Raw genomic sequence first — 17748 nt, forward strand, 5'->3', positions numbered from 1 at the left:
ATAGGGCTCCCCATAGGTACCCCTCTTTCTTGCAAATATGTTTCATCTTCAAATTCGAAAAACGATGTGTAACATATTAAATTTGCAAGCTCCAAAATGCTGGAATGGTATTTCGCTGCATTATCTATATTAGCAAAAAGAAAGTCTCTCAGTTCACAAAAACACGGCGGCAGTCTTATAGACGGAAACAAGGACTTAAAATCCATTACCATCATATATTCCTTATCCTTGAGTGTAATCTTGTTGAGCTTTTCCACTAGTTGCATTGCGTTTTGTATAGCATAGGGGTATTCTTGAATCTTTGGCTGGATAAACTTGACAAGCTGCTCAATGGCAAATGTAGGAGATCTGCACTTCTCTATTACCGGGCGTATTTGGTTAACCAGGCTTGTGCGTTTTACCAAAGGCGAAAATTCTAGGTGTTTTTGGAGCCTGTAAAACTGAATTATGCATACACAAAATACGAGCCAACGGGGTTAAAGAGAATTTCTTGACTCTTTGTTGCAGCGATTCCATGTATTTGTCGGGAGCATGTTGACATTCGGTGGTTCTGATGTATTCATGTAATTTATGGTTATACAAGTCACGTTTAATAAGGACAATACCTTTAGACTTATCCGCTTTAATAAGTACTATATCATTCATTTGTAGCCATTGCCTTGACATTTCAATGCAGTTGTGGAATCGTCTTGCTTCTAAGTTAGACTTTCTTTCATTTGCAGAGCTAAACCTTGCTTTCCATCTGATGTAATCTTGTCCGGTAGCATTCATATCCTTAATAATTAATTCAATATTTGGAATAATATTCTCAGGCCTTGGTACAGTAGTAGGAGCAAAGAGTGGGCCATATTTTAGAGCTTCAAAAAGACACTTTGGAGGAGTGATGTTATCCCAAGTTGTTATAAATGTATTTTATCAAGCGAGGTTTGATGTTCTGCCCACGTAATAACCATTTAAGTTTTTTGACATAGTTACGCTTTAAGTTTCTTTCGAAGGAGTACGTTAAGTTGACCACCCTGCTGTTGACATCCTTCAGAAGCAACGGGTCTTGCTCGTAAAGGTGATCTTCCAAGCGAATAAGCTCATGCAATAAGGCATAATAACGCCTTCTAGAAGACCTGACGGCTTTGTTAAGGCAAAGATGTTTCAGTTTTGGTAACAACGATTATTGAGAAACAACAAGAAGAAAGAGAACCAGAGTTTTAAGACGGGAGTATATTCTATACCTTTAAAAGATCGCCGGTTTAATACAGATCTGGTATACGTTGGTGCAACTATGAGACATTTAAAGCAGAGGCTTAAGGAGCATAGATACTCCATCAATAAGAGCTTGGATACTACTGTGCTAGCAGCTTTCGCTAAGCATCAGGATGTCGACGTTCATTGGGACAAAGCATCTATTATTAGGGCCACGACCAACAAACAAATGCTGAAACATCTAGAAAAGCTGGAAATCTACAAAGCCCACGTTAACACGGGTTGCATTAACCATAGGGACGCAGATGGTTTATCCACGGCATGGAAGTCGTTTTACCGAAATGCATAACGTTCTTTCTTGTAATAGAAATATTTTTGCGGCAGTATTTTTTGTTATTTGTTTTTATTTTTATTCTTACTACGATATTTAGCGCATGCGCAGTTTTGTTAGTTTCTAATATACAACGACATTTTTACCTTGGAATTATTTTTGAATTTTAGATATTTGTATTGCTTGGGTTCTATTTTTTCTGCATTCTTTTTTGTTTAAGTTCGTTTTAACTGATGATGGCTGTTTAAAACAGTCGAAAACGTTATTATTAAATAGTTTTTATTGCTGGAAACATTAAGGTTTTTGTTTTTTAAAATTTTTGTTTTTTGTAAGTGTTTTTCTGAACTTTTTATTTAAAAAAATATAAACTGATAATAATATGGGATCTAAAAAGAGTTGACTGTCAAACACTGTGTTCACTATAGAAACTTTTCAAGAGATAATAGCCAAGGTAGAGAGTGTGCAGATGTCTAATGTTGCTTGGCAGTATGGCTTCAATGGGTCTACAGTAGGCACAATATTAGTTAAGAAAGATATAATCAAAATGACTCAAGCAGATAAACAAAAATCACATCTGAGAAACAAAGAATTTGAACTTGAATCTTATAGAATAATGGTTTTGTTTTCATTCTGTTGGTTGTTTTATACCATCTGACAAAGATTTATAACAATGTGCCCTACAGAAGTTCAGTTTTTGATGTTTTTTACCATGCTTATCCACATTTTCACAGTGCAGTGAGTGATCTGTTAATGAACACAATCTGTTTAAAGACAATGTTCACTACCCGAATTGTTCATTAACCAGTTATCGATTTACCATAGATTTTTATGGAAATTTGATTAATTTTTTCTGGTGACCCCAAAAATAAATAATTATATAGTTTCTTACCACGTTTATTTATATGTAATAACAATCTCTGGTTTTTCATGGATGTGCCGATAAAATGATAATTGGTTAATGAACAATTCGGGTAGTGAACATTGTCTTTGAACAGATTGTGTTCATTAACAGATCACCCACTGCACTATGAAAATGTGGATAGGCGTAGTAAAAAAACATTAAAAACTAAACTTCTGTAGAGCACATTGTTATAAATCTTTGTCAGATGGTATAAAACAACCAACAGAATGAAAACAAAACCATTTTTCTATAAGATTCAAGTTCAAATTTTTCAATTTTTATTATATAATATAAAAAGCTAGAAAAAAATTGAATTTTTTTTTTCATTCTTTTACATTAAATTTAAATTATCTGTAATCAAACTTGTATCAGTAAATCCTTACTTATCACATATCAACTTAAATGGAGAAAAAACAATTTATAGTATAAACTAATAATAATACCCATAAAGTTATTTATTTTAAAATTGTGCAATTTTCAAAAAAGTTAACAAGGATTATTTTATAGAATTATGATGCGTAAAACATCAATCCTGAAAGTTTTGACTGAAGTAAAAGTAATATATTTTAGCTTGAAGTCTCCTGCACATGAAGCCACTGTTCAACATACCATTACTTTTAATATATTTATACCATTGTTGAACCTAAGTATCAAATCCAGTTTGGAAAAAGTCTGGAGTTGTTTTCTGACTTTATAGCTGATTTAACTTCTTTGAATATGTAACCATGTACATTGTCTTTCATTGGTCCAAACAGATAGAAATTCAAAAGTGCCAAATCAGGGCTGTACAGTGGATGAAGTACCAAAGGCCACTTCTCTTTGGCAAATTGTTGTAAACAATGATGTGTATCATCTTACATGGCATTCATTCCATAAAGCTCGTATGAAACAAATGTCTATGTGGTCTCTTCATTGGTTCTAGATTGTGATGAGTGTCTCCTCGAATCAACTCATCACATATTGTCAATTCTTATCACTGACTGATGTTGGACCTCTAGGTGCCCTACAGAAGCCTCTAATTCTTGGCTTATCTACAATTTCAGTTTCTTCTTGAAACCTATTCACTCAGTGTCACACATTGTTAATGCCACAACAGCATTCTCATAAACACTCTTCAGCCAGTTATGGATTTCCTTAGGTGCACAATTTTCTTTAGTTAGAAATGACTAGTCAATGACAGCTCATTTTTTTAGCCTCCTACCCATGCTTGTAATTGCTCAATATGAAAAACAATTAAGAATAAAATAATTTTTATGCATGCATAATATACATACAAGCTTATTTATTTTTAACAAAGAGAACATTCCAGATAATTGTAGTTTACTGTTTATCTGTAGTACCAAGTTTGTTAGTAATTTAATTGAAAAAGCCAGCAATGAGTGCTTAACTTTCCTGGCAACATTTAAAATTTTGACAGCACCATCTGTTATGTTTTATTTTAAAAACTTTTTATATTTTTAACTATTATAAAATGGTAAAAAACTTAATTTTGTGGGTAGGAATGGGTTTTATAAAAAAATAAATGCTAAAAACAAGAAAAATTGTCATTATGTTCGATCCTATTCAAGATATGACATGACCCCCTGTATCTCTCTATACTGTCAACCTTTCAAAATTAAATAGCCTAATATACAAACCTCCCTGCAAAATTTCAGAAATTTTAGAGAAAAAGCACGAGTTATTAAGCTTCAAAGAGGGCATACAAAGTTGTGCTCCCCCAACACACACACAGAGAGAAAGATAGAGAGAACCCCTCAACGGTTTTTGCATTTCTCGACATTTTAAGGTCCCTTGAGTCCAAAACTAAAAATCTTGGGGTCATTGTTTGACTCCCAAGATTTGCCATACTTTCCCTGTTATATCAGAGCCAGAAAAGTAATTATACTTTAAAATAGTTTGTGAATAATGATTGATTTGGTTCACTTGTCTAAAATTTGGATTTATAAAATGTATCTTGATATACTGTATTATTATTATTATTTATAGAATTTGCCACTTATAATACAGTTTTTCAAAGATATATTTTGTTTTATAATTATTTCGACAGATTTTATTATGTTTGAAGATTATTACTAATGAATAGTAATCAACTTTATATTTAACTAGCAGATAGGCCCGGCATTGCTTGGGCAAAAGTAACGATAGCGAAGATTAAGATTATTACGTTATAGTCAACCTATTCACAGAATGCAAGAATTGGGTTCCCCTGTTTCCAGACTAATTACAGAATTTTTGGTGGGTTTAAAAATATTTCGATTTCCCGCAAAAACGAAAAAAAACTGCATCTGCATCTTGCACGTTGCTTTCTCTTAACACTTCCATTGTTACGTAACACTTCCATTGTTACATAACACTTCCATTGTTGATGGAAGTGTTAAGACTTAATCTTGTCCTTCTCCCCCAAGGGGAGGAATTTCAAAAAATCCCTTCTTAGCGTGTGTTCTCGTGACATACCCTAACTGAGTACCAAATTTCAACTTTCAACTCCTAACCGTTTGGGCTCTGCGCTGATTATTATTATTATTATTATTATGTTGGGTTAAGTGAGATATACTCGGTTAACACCGGTGGCTGTGTACTATGCCGGACCAAAGTCAAGGCATAGTAACCAAAACAGAAATTAACACGTTGACTGCCACGTGACTTTTCACGGTTCTGTTGTAAAACGCCAACTTAATTTAATTATATTATATTATTAAAAACTCTAATCAGAGTACATAGTAATAATCAAAAAGCATATAGAATGTGTTTTTCTTAAAATAAAGGTATTACGAATTATCTCGTAGTTGGCTTATGTAACAGAAAGCTCTTCGCTAAAGCCAAACTACGAGTTAATTCGTGCACAGACACGATTCGTCCTGTCACTTCGCTACAGCCAATCGGAGATGTGCGTCTAAATTCATTAGTAATAAATCGGATATAGAGGCGAGCACATCACATTTACGTCTTTTTTGAGAGTGTTATTTTTTATTTATTTCTATAATCAAATTATAAATATCCCAATATGGATAAGAAAAGACCACTGACTAAAAAACAACTTGATTACTACACTAATCTAAGTGATTCAGAATCTGACAAAATTTTTGGTGATGATGGTAACGACAGTAGCGATTATGTACCATCTGAGGATTCAAGTGAGGACAGTGATTATGACGTCGTCTCCGAACCTGAAGATGAGACTATTCTCGAACCTGAAGGCAATGACGATGCGTCTCAAGCAACCACATCAAATCCAAACGATAATTTGTGGACAGAAACTCAACAAAATCCTGAACTATTTATTTTCCAAGAAAATGTTGGTTTGAAATTGGATACGACAAACCTTACAGTGCAAATGCTGGTAGACCTATTTTTTTCGGAAGAATTTCTTGCATTACTGGTCGAACAAACCAATTTGTATGCTGCACAAGAAATTGCAAAACATAAAGAAATAAAAAATGCTATCGTACTACACAGCTCTAAGAAAGACTATTAGATGGCCCAAAAAGGTTGCATTACATATTATAGAAATATATATACATAATGCGCAAAAACTCTTTCAAAAAGCAACTTATTCTAAAATAAAACTTATAAAGTTTAGAGAAGCATTCGTCAAAGCGTTGATTGGAAAAGAGATTCAACCAGTTTCAAAAAAAATTAAATTGCAAGAGCTTCACTATTTACAGAGTATCCCACCTACTCAGAAAAAACAACATCCGACAAAGCCATGTCGAATTTGTACCAAAGCTAAAATACGCCGAGAAACGCGTTATTTCTGTCCAATCTGTCTAGACAAGCCAGCCCTTTGCATAGAAGATTGTTTTAAAAATTATCACAAACAATAAAAATATCGTTTTGCTTTTGATTTTGAATAAACTTTTTATTATATTTTCTGTTCATTTATTAATAAATGTTCTGTTCATGTAAGCCAAACTTGATTTTTTGTTCTTGCCCCTGAAGCTATCTATTCATATTTACACTGATATACTACGAATTACATTGTAGCTGCACAAATATGGCAAAAAAACAAACTACGATATAACTCGTAGGTGGCGTCCTAGGCAGAAACGGTAACTACGAGTCATCTCATAGATGGCAGTCAACGTGTTAAAGAAGTGTATCAGTGTGTGTGTCTGTATTCAGGAATTTTCTCACAATATGACATGTATTCAATATAGTGGCCTTCTGTAGTGTGATGTATGTGTTTCAATTCAATTCTAATGTGCCCAGGCTTTTGTGTAGTGTGTGTGGTATGACACCGGTAGAGGAGAGAACAACAGGTACAATAAGCACCCTATCCATCCTCCACAGATGCCTTATTTCCTGGGCAAGTTCTGTGTACTTGCTAATTTTTTCAGTGCATGCATTTTGTATATTGTGAGTGTTTGGAATGGATATGTCTATAATGTATGTGATTTTATTGTGTTTGTCAATGAGTGTGATGTCTGGTCTGTTGTGGTAAATTGTTTTATCTGTGATTATGGCTCTGTCGTAGTACATTTTGTGCGCGTTGTTTTCCAATACTGTCTGTGGAATGTATTTGTAGTATGGTTCGTGGATGTCTACTAATTTGTGTTTCTTTGCAGCTCTTGGTGTATTATATTTGCTACTTGATTATGTCTGTGTAAATAACCTGTCTGTGCCAAGAGCTTGCAACCAGAGGTGATGTGTTGTATAGTTTCTGGCATGATGTGACATTTTCTGCATGTGTCATTTGTGAGTGTTGCATCTTTGAGTATGTGTTTTCTGTAGTTTTTAGTATTTATGACCTGATCCTGTATGGCGATCATTAATCCTTCCATCTCCCCAAAGAGGCATCCCCGAGCTAACCAGCTGTTTGACGCAGTTTTGTCAACAAAATCCTGGGCCAGATCATAAGGATGCCTGCCATGGAGTGCCTTTCGAGCCCACGATTGCTTAATGGTGTCTATGCTTTTTATATGTTGTGTTGTGTCCATATGATGTGAGTGTAAGTTTAATGGTGTGTTATTTGAGTTCTGCTAGAGTTACTGCTTTATGTAATTGTGATGTTTCTTGTTTTTTGTAGAAAAACTCTCTCAGAGACTGTATTTGTTTGTAGTGAAGGTTAACTATGTCAATCAGGCCACGTCCGCCATCTGTACGTGGAAGGGTTAATCTTTCTGTGGCGGATTTAGGATGATGTTGTTTATGCTTAGTAAGTGTTGTTCTTGTTTTCCTTTGGAGTTGCTCAAGATCAGTGTGAGTCCAATGTATAACTCCAAAAGAATATGTGAGTACTGGAATGACATATGTGTTTATTGCTTTAACTGTGTGTTTTGCATTTAACTGTGTTCTAAGAATAGCATTTAACCTACTTTGGTATTCTTTAATTAATCTTTGCTTTATTTGTGCATGTTCTGTTAGTTTGGCCTGTTGGAATCCTAAATACTTGTAGAACGTGCCCTCTTCCATGGATTCAATAACGTCTCCATTTCCAAGCGCAAAATCTTCTTTCTTCAGGATTCCTTTTTCTATGTGAAGTGTTTTGCACTTATCTAGGCCAAATTCCATTTGTATGTCCTTGGTGTATGAATGTGTGATTTGTAGGAGTTGATAAAGTTGTTTTTGTGTGGATGCATAAAGTTTTATGTCATCCATGTACATGAGATGTGACAGTGTAAACTGTGTTGTTTTTTCATGTCTGATATTGTAATCATATTGCGTGTTGTTTAACATGTTGGATAATGGGTTCGGGGCTAAGCAAAACCAGAGAGGACTCGAGGAATCTCCTTGAAAAATTCCTCGCCTAATAAAAATTTGGTTTGTTTGTATGGAAGTGTTACTAACCCTGAGATGTAGTGTTGTTCTCCAGTGCTGCATAGTGTTTTGAAAGAATGCAATGAGTAATGGATGTATTTTGTACATGTGTAGAATATGTAGCAGCCAACTGTGTAGAACACTGTCGAATGCTTTTCTGTAGTCTATATATGCCATGTGTATGTTTCTGTGTTGTTTGTGTGCTTGCCGTAGAATGACTGAATCTATGAGTAACTGTTCTTTGCATCCCCTGTGATTTCTACGGCAACCTTTTTGTTGTTCTGTAAGAATGTCATGTTCTTCAACGTGTTTGTATATTTTGTTTGCAATACAAGATGTCAATAATTTGTGGAGTGTTGGAAGACATGTAATTGGTCTGTATTGTGTGGGGTCTGTGGTATTGTTGTTTTTAGGTTTCATGTAGGTGATGCCCTGAGTAAGAAAATTTGGCATGTCTTGTGGATTGATGATGATGATGTGTGTGTGGTGTTTAGCTAGTTCCTGGTGCAGTGATGTAAACTTTTTGTACCAGAAATTGTGAATGTTGTCTACACCAGGTGTCTTCCAGTTGTGTGTTCTGTTAACAGTGTATTGGAAATCATGTATGTTTATTTCAACACAGGGCATAATTGGTATGTTGTGCAAGTTTCTGTTCTCCTCCTCGATCCAGCCTGCATCAGCATTGTGCGTGACAGCACTGGACCAAAGAGAAGACCAATATGTTGTGAGTTCTTCTTCTGTTGGTGTGCCACTGTGCTGTGTATCAGTGTTTGCTTTGTTATTAATTTGTCTGTAAAAGAGTTTTTCATTGTTTGTAAATAATTTATTTTGTTGTTTTCGTAGTGTACATGTTTTGTAACGTTTGAGTCTACGTGCTTTGGCAGCAAGTTTTTGTTTTAGTGTATCAATGTATTCTGTAATGTGTGTGTTGTGATGTTCATGTTTTGTGTGTGTTTTTATTTTCTTGAAAATGTTTTTGAGCTGTTTCCTTAATTTGGGTGTTATGTTGTTTTTAGTGTATTGTGTCAACCTGCCTAATTGCTGTCTAATGTCATTTATTTGTGTTTCTGTTCTTGTCTGCCAGGCAGGCTTGTGATAGAATTGGGTTTTCTGTGTATTTGTCTGTGATTGTACTTTCAGTCCATGGTGTGTCACTACTGTGACTGCCCCAGCATAAACTAATGTATGAATGTCTGCAAGTGTAGAAATTGAATGAATGTAGTGTGGTATTAAGTGAGTGTTTACATAATTTAGTGTTTTTCCTACTACTTTTGACGTGTTGATTTTTGGTATTCGTGGTCGTTGTGTGGGATCTGTACCTATATATTTAGTGAGTGTTTCCTGAAATATAAGTGAGAGCGTATTAACTAAATCCCTGTGTATGTTATCAGTGATGGATGAGGAAGTGTCTGTAGTATCATTAGTGGTAATTGTTGTATGTGTGTTATTATCAATGCTTGTTGCTGGATTATCCTGACAGGTTACATGATCTTCATTAATGTGAGATGTTTCTGTCTGTTGATGTATTTGATCAGCAACCTGTTGTTTGATAAGTTCAAGTGTTGTTTGTGGAATAAGGTTGTTGTGTATAATTGTTCTTTTTTGATCAACAACCCTTTGTTCGGTGACAGTGAGATGAGGATACTGTTGTGTGAATCTATGGTGTAGTAGTTGTCTGTATGTTGTCATGTTTGTTTTGAGTTTTGTGATGGTGTAGTAACTACGGATGATAAACTTGTTCATTTCTACTGTCCATTTCATCCGTTGGCGTGGTTTTCCAGTCTTTGTGGTCTGTGGATGCATTGCCACAGAAACACCAAGGCTGGGTTGGTTCCTCACATCTGTTGAGGGCATTGCAGTAGCCATGCTTGGGCCGGTGCTGCTTTCGCCACCGGTAACCAAGGGAGACTGTGACCTATTTTTCGAACGTGAGCTTCTGCCTAACCCACGAACGCGGACCTTGTTAACCCGGGCGACGTCCGAGCCGGTATCACACTTTGATCTAGTTATTACCATAATAAATATCTCCACAGAATGTGGGTGTGGTCAATCTTAGCTTCATTTCTCCCCATAGATCTTACTGGCATGGGTGTCCCTACCAGGAGCTTATGCTCCAGCCTGCATTGCCCTATGGATCAGTAAAATTACTGGGCTCTCCCACCACGACCAGGTGGTGACCACGGGAGAGTTATTATTATTATGGGTTAAGTTAGATATACTCGGTTAACACCGGTGGCTGTGTACTATGCCGGACCAAAGTCAAGGCATAGTAACCAAAACAGAAATTAAAGAAGTGTATCAGTGTGTGTGTCTGTATTCAGGAATTTTCTCACAATATGACATGTATTCAATATAGTGGCCTTCTGTAGTGTGATGTATGTGTTTCTATTCAATTGTAATGTGCCCAGGCTTTTGTGTAGTGTGTGTGGTATGACACCTGTAGAGGAGAGAACAACAGGTACAATAAGCACCTTATCCATCCTCCACAGATGCCTTATTTCCTGGGCGAGTTCTGTGTACTTGCTAATTTTTTCAGTGCATGCGTTTTGTATATTGTGAGTGTTTGGAATGGATATGTCTATAATGTATGTGATTTTATTGTGTTTGTCAATGAGTGTGATGTCTGGTCTGTTGTGGTAAATTGTTTTATCTGTGATTATGGCTCTGTCGTAGTACATTTTGTGCGTGTTGTTTTTCAATACTGTCTGTGGGATGTATTTGTAATATGGTTCGTGGATGTCTGCTAATTTGTGTTTCTTTGCAAGCTCTTGGTGTATTATATTTGCTACTTGGTTATGTCTGTGTAAATAATCTGTCTGTGCCAAGAGCTTGCAACCAGAGGTGATGTGTTGTATAGTTTCTGGCATGATGTGACATTTTCTGCATGTGTCATTTGTGAGTGTTGCATCTTTGAGTATGTGTTTTCTGTAGTTTTTAGTATTTATGACCTGATCCTGTATGGCAATCATGAATCCTTCCGTCTCCCCAAAGAGGCATCCCCGAGCTAACCAGCTGTTTGACGCAGTTTTGTCAACAAAATCCTGGGCCAGATCGTAAGGATGCCTGCCATGGAGTGCCTTTCGAGCCCACGATTGCTTAATGGTGTCTATGCTTTTTATATGTTGTGTTGTGTCCATATGATGTGAGTGTAAGTTTAATGGTGTGTTATTCGAGTCTGCTAGAATTACTGCTTTATGTAATTGTGATGTTTCTTGTTTTTTGTAGAAAAACTCTCGCAGTGACTGTATTTGTTTGTAGTGAAGGTTAACTATGTCGATCAGGCCACGTCCGCCATCTTTACGTGGAAGGGTTAATCTTTCTGTGGCGGATTTAGGATGATGTTGTTTATGCTTAGTAAGTGTTGTTCTTGTTTTCCTTTGGAGTTGCTCAAGATCAGTGTGAGTCCAATGTATAACTCCAAAAGAATATGTGAGTACTGGAATGACATATGTGTTTATTGCTTTAACTGTGTGTTTTGCATTTAATTGTGTTCTGAGAATAGCATTTAACCTACTTTGGTATTCTTTAATTAATCTTTGCTTTATTTGTGTATGTTCTGTTAGTTTGGCCTGTTGGAATCCTAAATACTTGTAGAACTCGCCCTCTTCCATGGATTCAATAACGTCTCCATTTCCAAGTGCAAAATCTTCTTTCTTCAGGATTCCTTTTTCTATGTGAACTGTTTTGCATTTATCTAGGCCAAATTCCATTTGTATGTCCTTGGTGTATGAATGTGTGATTTGTAGGAGTTGATGAAGTTGTTTTTGTGTGGATGCATAAAGTTTTATGTCATCCATGTACATGAGATGTGACAGTGTAAACTGTGTTGTTTTTTCGTGTCTGATATTGTAACCATATTGCGTGTTGTTTAACATGTTGGATAATGGGTTCAGAGCTAAGCAGAGAAGACTCAAGGAATCTCCTTGAAAAATTCCTCGCCTAATAAAAATTTGGTTTGTTTGTATGGAAGTGTTACTAACCCTGAGATGTAGTGTTGTTCTCCAGTGCTGCATAGTGTTTTGAAAGAATGCAATGAGTGATGGATGTATTTTGTACATATGTAGAATATGTAGCAGCCAGCTGTGTGGAACACTGTCGAATGCTTTTCTGTAGTCTATATATGCCATGTGTATGTTTCTGTGTTGTTTGTGTGCTTGTCGTAGAATGACTGAATCTATGAGTAACTGTTCTTTGCATCCCCTGTGGTTTCTACAACAACCTTTTTGCTGTTCTGTTAGAATATTGTGTTCTTCAACGTGTTTGTATATTTTGTTTGCAATACAGGATGTCAATAATTTGTAGAGTGTTGGAAGACATGTAATTGGTCTGTATTGTGTGGGGTCTGTGGTATTGTTGTTTTTAGGTTTCATGTAGGTGATGCCCTGGGTAAGAAAATTTGGCATGTCTTGTGGATTGATGATGATGTGTGTTAGATGTTTAGCTAGTTCCTGGTGCAGTGATGTAAACTTTTTGTACCAGAAATTGTGAATGTTGTCTACACCAGGTGTCTTCCAGTTGTGTGTTCTGTTAACAGTGTATTGGAAATTTATTATTATTATTATTATTATTATTATTATTATTATTATCATCATCATCATCGTCATCATCAACTCGTCCTGATTATATATATAGATTTGAAGTCCCTTTTGTCTATCAGTATGTTATATCTATTTATAAGTAACCAAAGAGATTTTTCTAATATACAGATTTTTTTCCAGATCTCTTTATTAATTTAAGTAAATTTTAAAAATTATTTTTGAAAACCATATGATTGTGTTTTTATGATTTAATTTTAAATATTTTATTTATTGATTAAATAAAGTCTATCCAGTCATTACTGTTATATTTACTAATATAAACTTAAAAATATTCATTATTAAAACTAAATTTATGAAATAGTTTAAGTTAAGATAACTTTAAAACATTTTTGATTTTATTTTTTAAAGCAAAATACTTGAATTTATGAAGTCAAAGGAGTTAACTATTAATGAAACTGTCTTTAATTTTCTTGTAATGGGATATGTAAAATCAGGGTAGGTATTATAATATATTTTAAAGATTTTGAAATATTTTTTTTTTAATTCTGAATTATTTTTCAGTAATATGGAAAATGCAAAAGGAATTTTGGATATTATGAAGTAAGTTTTTACAGAATCTTCATATATCATTTATATTATATAATTAAATAAAAATATTATTATAATACACAATAACTGATGATGATAATTTTATTGACATAGTTTTAAGAAAAAATTACTTTACGATTTTTCATTAATAGCTGATTTAATGTAGAATGAAATAAATAATATAAAAAATTTTAATTAGACACCGAAGAGTTTTAATTTATTTATGTAGTTAAAATGAAACAGTGGTATTAATTTATTACTGTAAATTATGTTTTCTACATACAGTAGAAGTTCATTAATTTGGCATGCTCTGAAGAGTAGCCAGTAATTTGGAATTGTCTAATGATGGATCTTGCATTTTCTGTATTCTGTGAATCAGAATTTGTTTAGACATTTTGTACTGTAAAGATCCTGGGTAATAGTGTGTTTGTTACTTGTTTTTATCTTCACAACTAGGTGCATAGATAGACATAGGGCATTTTTACATCATCTTTATTTGGAATCTCCTATAGGCCAATATGTGTTTCGGGCATAAGCCCCTCATCTGTCAGAATGACTTCTGGGATTTCTTGTAGGTGGTGTTGACATGTATACATTCTGTTTAAAATTACTTATTTACAGTTAAAATTGTTTTATGTTAAAATACCATTATAGTTTAAAATATATTTACAACTAAACGTACTATTACAGTTAAGGTTTCTTGACTTAACATCAAACATCTTTTACCATATACTCTTCGTGTCTAGCATATACTCTTCATGTAGAAATGCCCTGTGTCTATTTATGCACCTAGTCATGAAGATAAAAACAGATAAAAGAAGACACAGTTTCAGAATACACAAGTGTTTGTTACTGTTTTTGCAAGTTTTTCAATCAGTATAGTCAGGCACTATATCATCATCAGACTTTTTAAAAGCGTGCGTAAAAGAATTGGAGACATACAGTAGTGTGTACTGGTACAAATTTACGATAATATTTGCAACATTCTGATCATATATAACTTAATGAATTTTGTGAAAATGCAAAAAGACGTGGTAATCTGGCATTTTCTGTAATTCAATACTACTATACTACTATCTTCCTGTAGGTGCTGTATTAATGAACTTCTACAGTAGTAATTAAGATGGTGATAATTAATTACAATAGTAATCTTAATTTTAAATATTGTTGTTCTAATATTAAAGTGCAAATTTTTCTAATTTAGAAATGCTCAACTTGAACCAACTGCAGACACTTACACAGCATTAGCATGTGGATACGCAAAAAATGGTGATATTAAAGGAATCAATGATATCCTAATGGATGCTCAATGTTATGATGTGTTTCTAATGGATAAAAATTATTTGCAAATTATAACTGCACTTGCAGTGAATGGACATTCAGAACATATTGATGAGGTAAAATTTGCATTAAATATTATTAAAACACAGGAAAATACAAATTCTCAGAATTTTATATTTGCATAAAAATTCAGAATCTTAGGGAATTTTTAAGGTGTAGAATAAATCTATACATTGATCATCTTGTGATGACAGAGCAGCAAATCTAACATTAATAAAAAAAAGCCTTGTTGATTAAAAATAATTAAAAGTATTGTTTTATACATTTTTCTTTATTATGGTGCAGAGAGAGTTATATGTCACTTGTTCTTGCAGTTATTAGCAGGTAGATGAGTTGTCAATTAGCTTGTCAGTCTCTTTCCTCTTCTTTCTCTGGAAGCTTCTAATTTTTGTTGTTTTACTCTGCACGTACCAGTAAATCTTTAAAACTCTTGTTTTTATCAAACTTAAAAATCTCTGAACATATAATTCTGGCACATCTATAAAGATCCTAAACTTTTACTTCAGTCCATCAGACCATTTGGATGGCCAGTTCATGTTCATCAAATCCCCTGAATAATTTCATATGATGCAGGTGACAGTTAATTTGTCTTCTCACAGGAATATGTTTCATATTTGTGTATTGAGTTACCATTTGTTGACAGAAAAGTGGTGTTGTTTATGTCTAATGTGACCCTTTTCTCACAGTAATGATTGGGATCTCACATAATAAATACTTAATAAAATTTTCAGTTTTAAAGTCCTACAGAATTACTCAATTTATTTCATTTTTTATTAAAAAATTATGTATGTATATATTAACCCTTTCCATGCGGTTAGCTATCGATCGGTGTGTATCACGTGACTTCTTCGTTTATCGGTGATGCAAAACTTACCGATCGGTAACAATTAAAAAATTTGATTAATTTGTGCTATATTTGAGTTTTCCAGAGATCTTAGCTTTGATTCACTGTTCTGTATGTCGATTGACTTTGTTTAAGCCATAAACGTTTTGTTACCACCTCTGGGCCATAAATATTTTGGTAAATACATCCCCTACTATTCTACAGTAAATCTTTGCAGTTAACTACACAGTTGGCTGAAAACAATCAAAGGGAAACTCCTTCTACAGTTTTATTGAGTCTCTTCTGTTTTTGTTGACGTTACTTTAACTAATCACAGACTTATGAAACGAAAAAATTGCCGCGAAAAGCTCCGCCTCCAACCTTCGAAGTAAAATGTAAACAATCACTGTAAATTCGCTTTTTAAATCGATTTTTAATTCTAATTAACTAATTTAATGCACTTAGATATTAAATTAGCTAATTCGACAATATTTAGGCGAGTAAATATGTTTTTAAAACTATCTAGCGATAAATATTCCCGGGAAACTCCACCTTCTTATAGTAAGTCTATGGAAGGTGTTCGCACTGTTAATTTGGCTTTAAAATTTTTGTCAAATGAATTCATATATATTTTGAATACATTTAATTATTTTACAAAAGTATGAGCAAAGCTCTACGACTGACACAGTCGTACAGCTGGCTGACTAATCGGTGTTGCTTCACGATAACAATCGACTACTCTCCCAGCTAAGTAATTAGAGACACAGTGTGAATAATGGCAATAACTTCTCCCCTGCTCTAGGTAGAAAGCTGCAGTTTGTTTTGTTTAATAGAGGACAGATGTTTCTATCTAACAGATGTACAAAGTTCAGCGATTCTCTGTAAATTAATTTTTTTTTTGTTCGTAACCTTCAAATTTGTTCGTAAACTTCATATTATTTTAAATATGTATAAAACTAAAAATTATACAATCGTAAACTATGATATGTTTTTAATCAAACACAAAAAACAGATTGAATATAGCGTGATATTGAAGCGAAATATCGCGATTTAAAAAATTACCCAAAAAACGCAAAAATGCGCCGCATAATGAATTCCACCTATTTACTTAATGCTAAAGGTTTTCCGCATGGAAAGGGTTAAGCAATGTGATGATTTGAATTACTGTCATGAGCATTTTTTATTCAAACTATATCATCATAATTAACATGTTAAGGTTAAATGATAGTTTTTCAAATTATGAGTTTTCTAACAATATGTACAGTACAAATGGCATTTTTTTTAATTATCAGATGTTAATGTACATGAGATTATAAATTAATATATTTTGAGCCTGTTTTCAAAATTAAGCAATGAAATTTCAGCTTAGGTTTTTATTATTTTATTAAAAAATTATCTTAGATTTGAAATTTTTTCAATATTATTTTAAAATTATATTCTAAATACAGTAGAATTAATTGTAGTTACAGGAAAAAGTTATTGACAAATGCCAAATACTTTGCTGGATTTGTTGGGTTATATTAAGGCTACTTTAATAATTAGATATAAAGTAATTTGACTAGAGATAAGTGGTTAGGCCTCCATCTCTTGGTTAATTTGACAATTAGAAATAAATTAATTTTTCAGTTTAAATTTAGAATATCTGGAAGAAAACATTTGCTCTGAATAGGGGACAAATCCTGCTTACCATGCTGATGCATTGACAATTTTGTTAATAATTGGATACAATTATTGATAATGATTCAAAAGATAGAGAAAACTAACTAAGATTACAATAAGTCGTAAAATGAACTGTCCTTTGCAATTTTGTTTTGAATGTTTTTGTTTTTTAAGTTAATGTTATTTTATTAAAGTTTATTAGATTGCTTTTAAAAATTTATTATTAAATCAGGAGCCAATGTGTGTTAAAACTAATAGGAAACACATCTTTAAGTATTGGAAAAATTTTTAATTGGCTAATGTTTTTAGTTTTACTAGCCAGCCACCATTGGACTTTGAATCTAAGTATTTATATTGGATATGAAGTCTAATTATGACTATTAAAAATTTTCTGCTGTTTGAAGTTGTGTTTTCTATTAGATAAAAATTTTAAATTTTGCAAGTGTATGATTATTATTTATCTATTTAGTTTTTTCTTGGTAAATTTTTATAATAAGATGATGGTTTATTTTTTAATTTATGAATTAGGATTACATATGGTTAATAAATTAAATTTTGAAATTTTCAATTTATAATAATTAATTTAGTTAATGTATTATATTTCTTGTAAAAA

The 17748-nt window shown here is 33.4% G+C and overlaps 1 protein-coding gene across 1 annotated transcript in view; it reads left to right on the forward strand.

Annotated features, from left to right (window-relative positions):
• bsf (bicoid stability factor) overlaps positions 1–17748 on the forward strand; it is a 98732-nt gene that overhangs the window by 21367 nt on the left and 59617 nt on the right. Inside the window, exons 6-8 of the mRNA XM_067276931.1 lie at positions 13133–13219; positions 13286–13324; positions 14517–14709. Of these exons, the coding sequence (XP_067133032.1) occupies positions 13133–13219; positions 13286–13324; positions 14517–14709 (319 nt within the window). The remainder of the gene's footprint in view (positions 1–13132; positions 13220–13285; positions 13325–14516; positions 14710–17748) is intronic.

This window comes from Centruroides vittatus, unplaced genomic scaffold (genome assembly GCF_030686945.1).
Source record: "Centruroides vittatus isolate TY-2023 unplaced genomic scaffold, ASM3068694v2 contig_717, whole genome shotgun sequence".
NCBI classification, from domain to species: Eukaryota; Metazoa; Arthropoda; class Arachnida; order Scorpiones; family Buthidae; genus Centruroides; species Centruroides vittatus.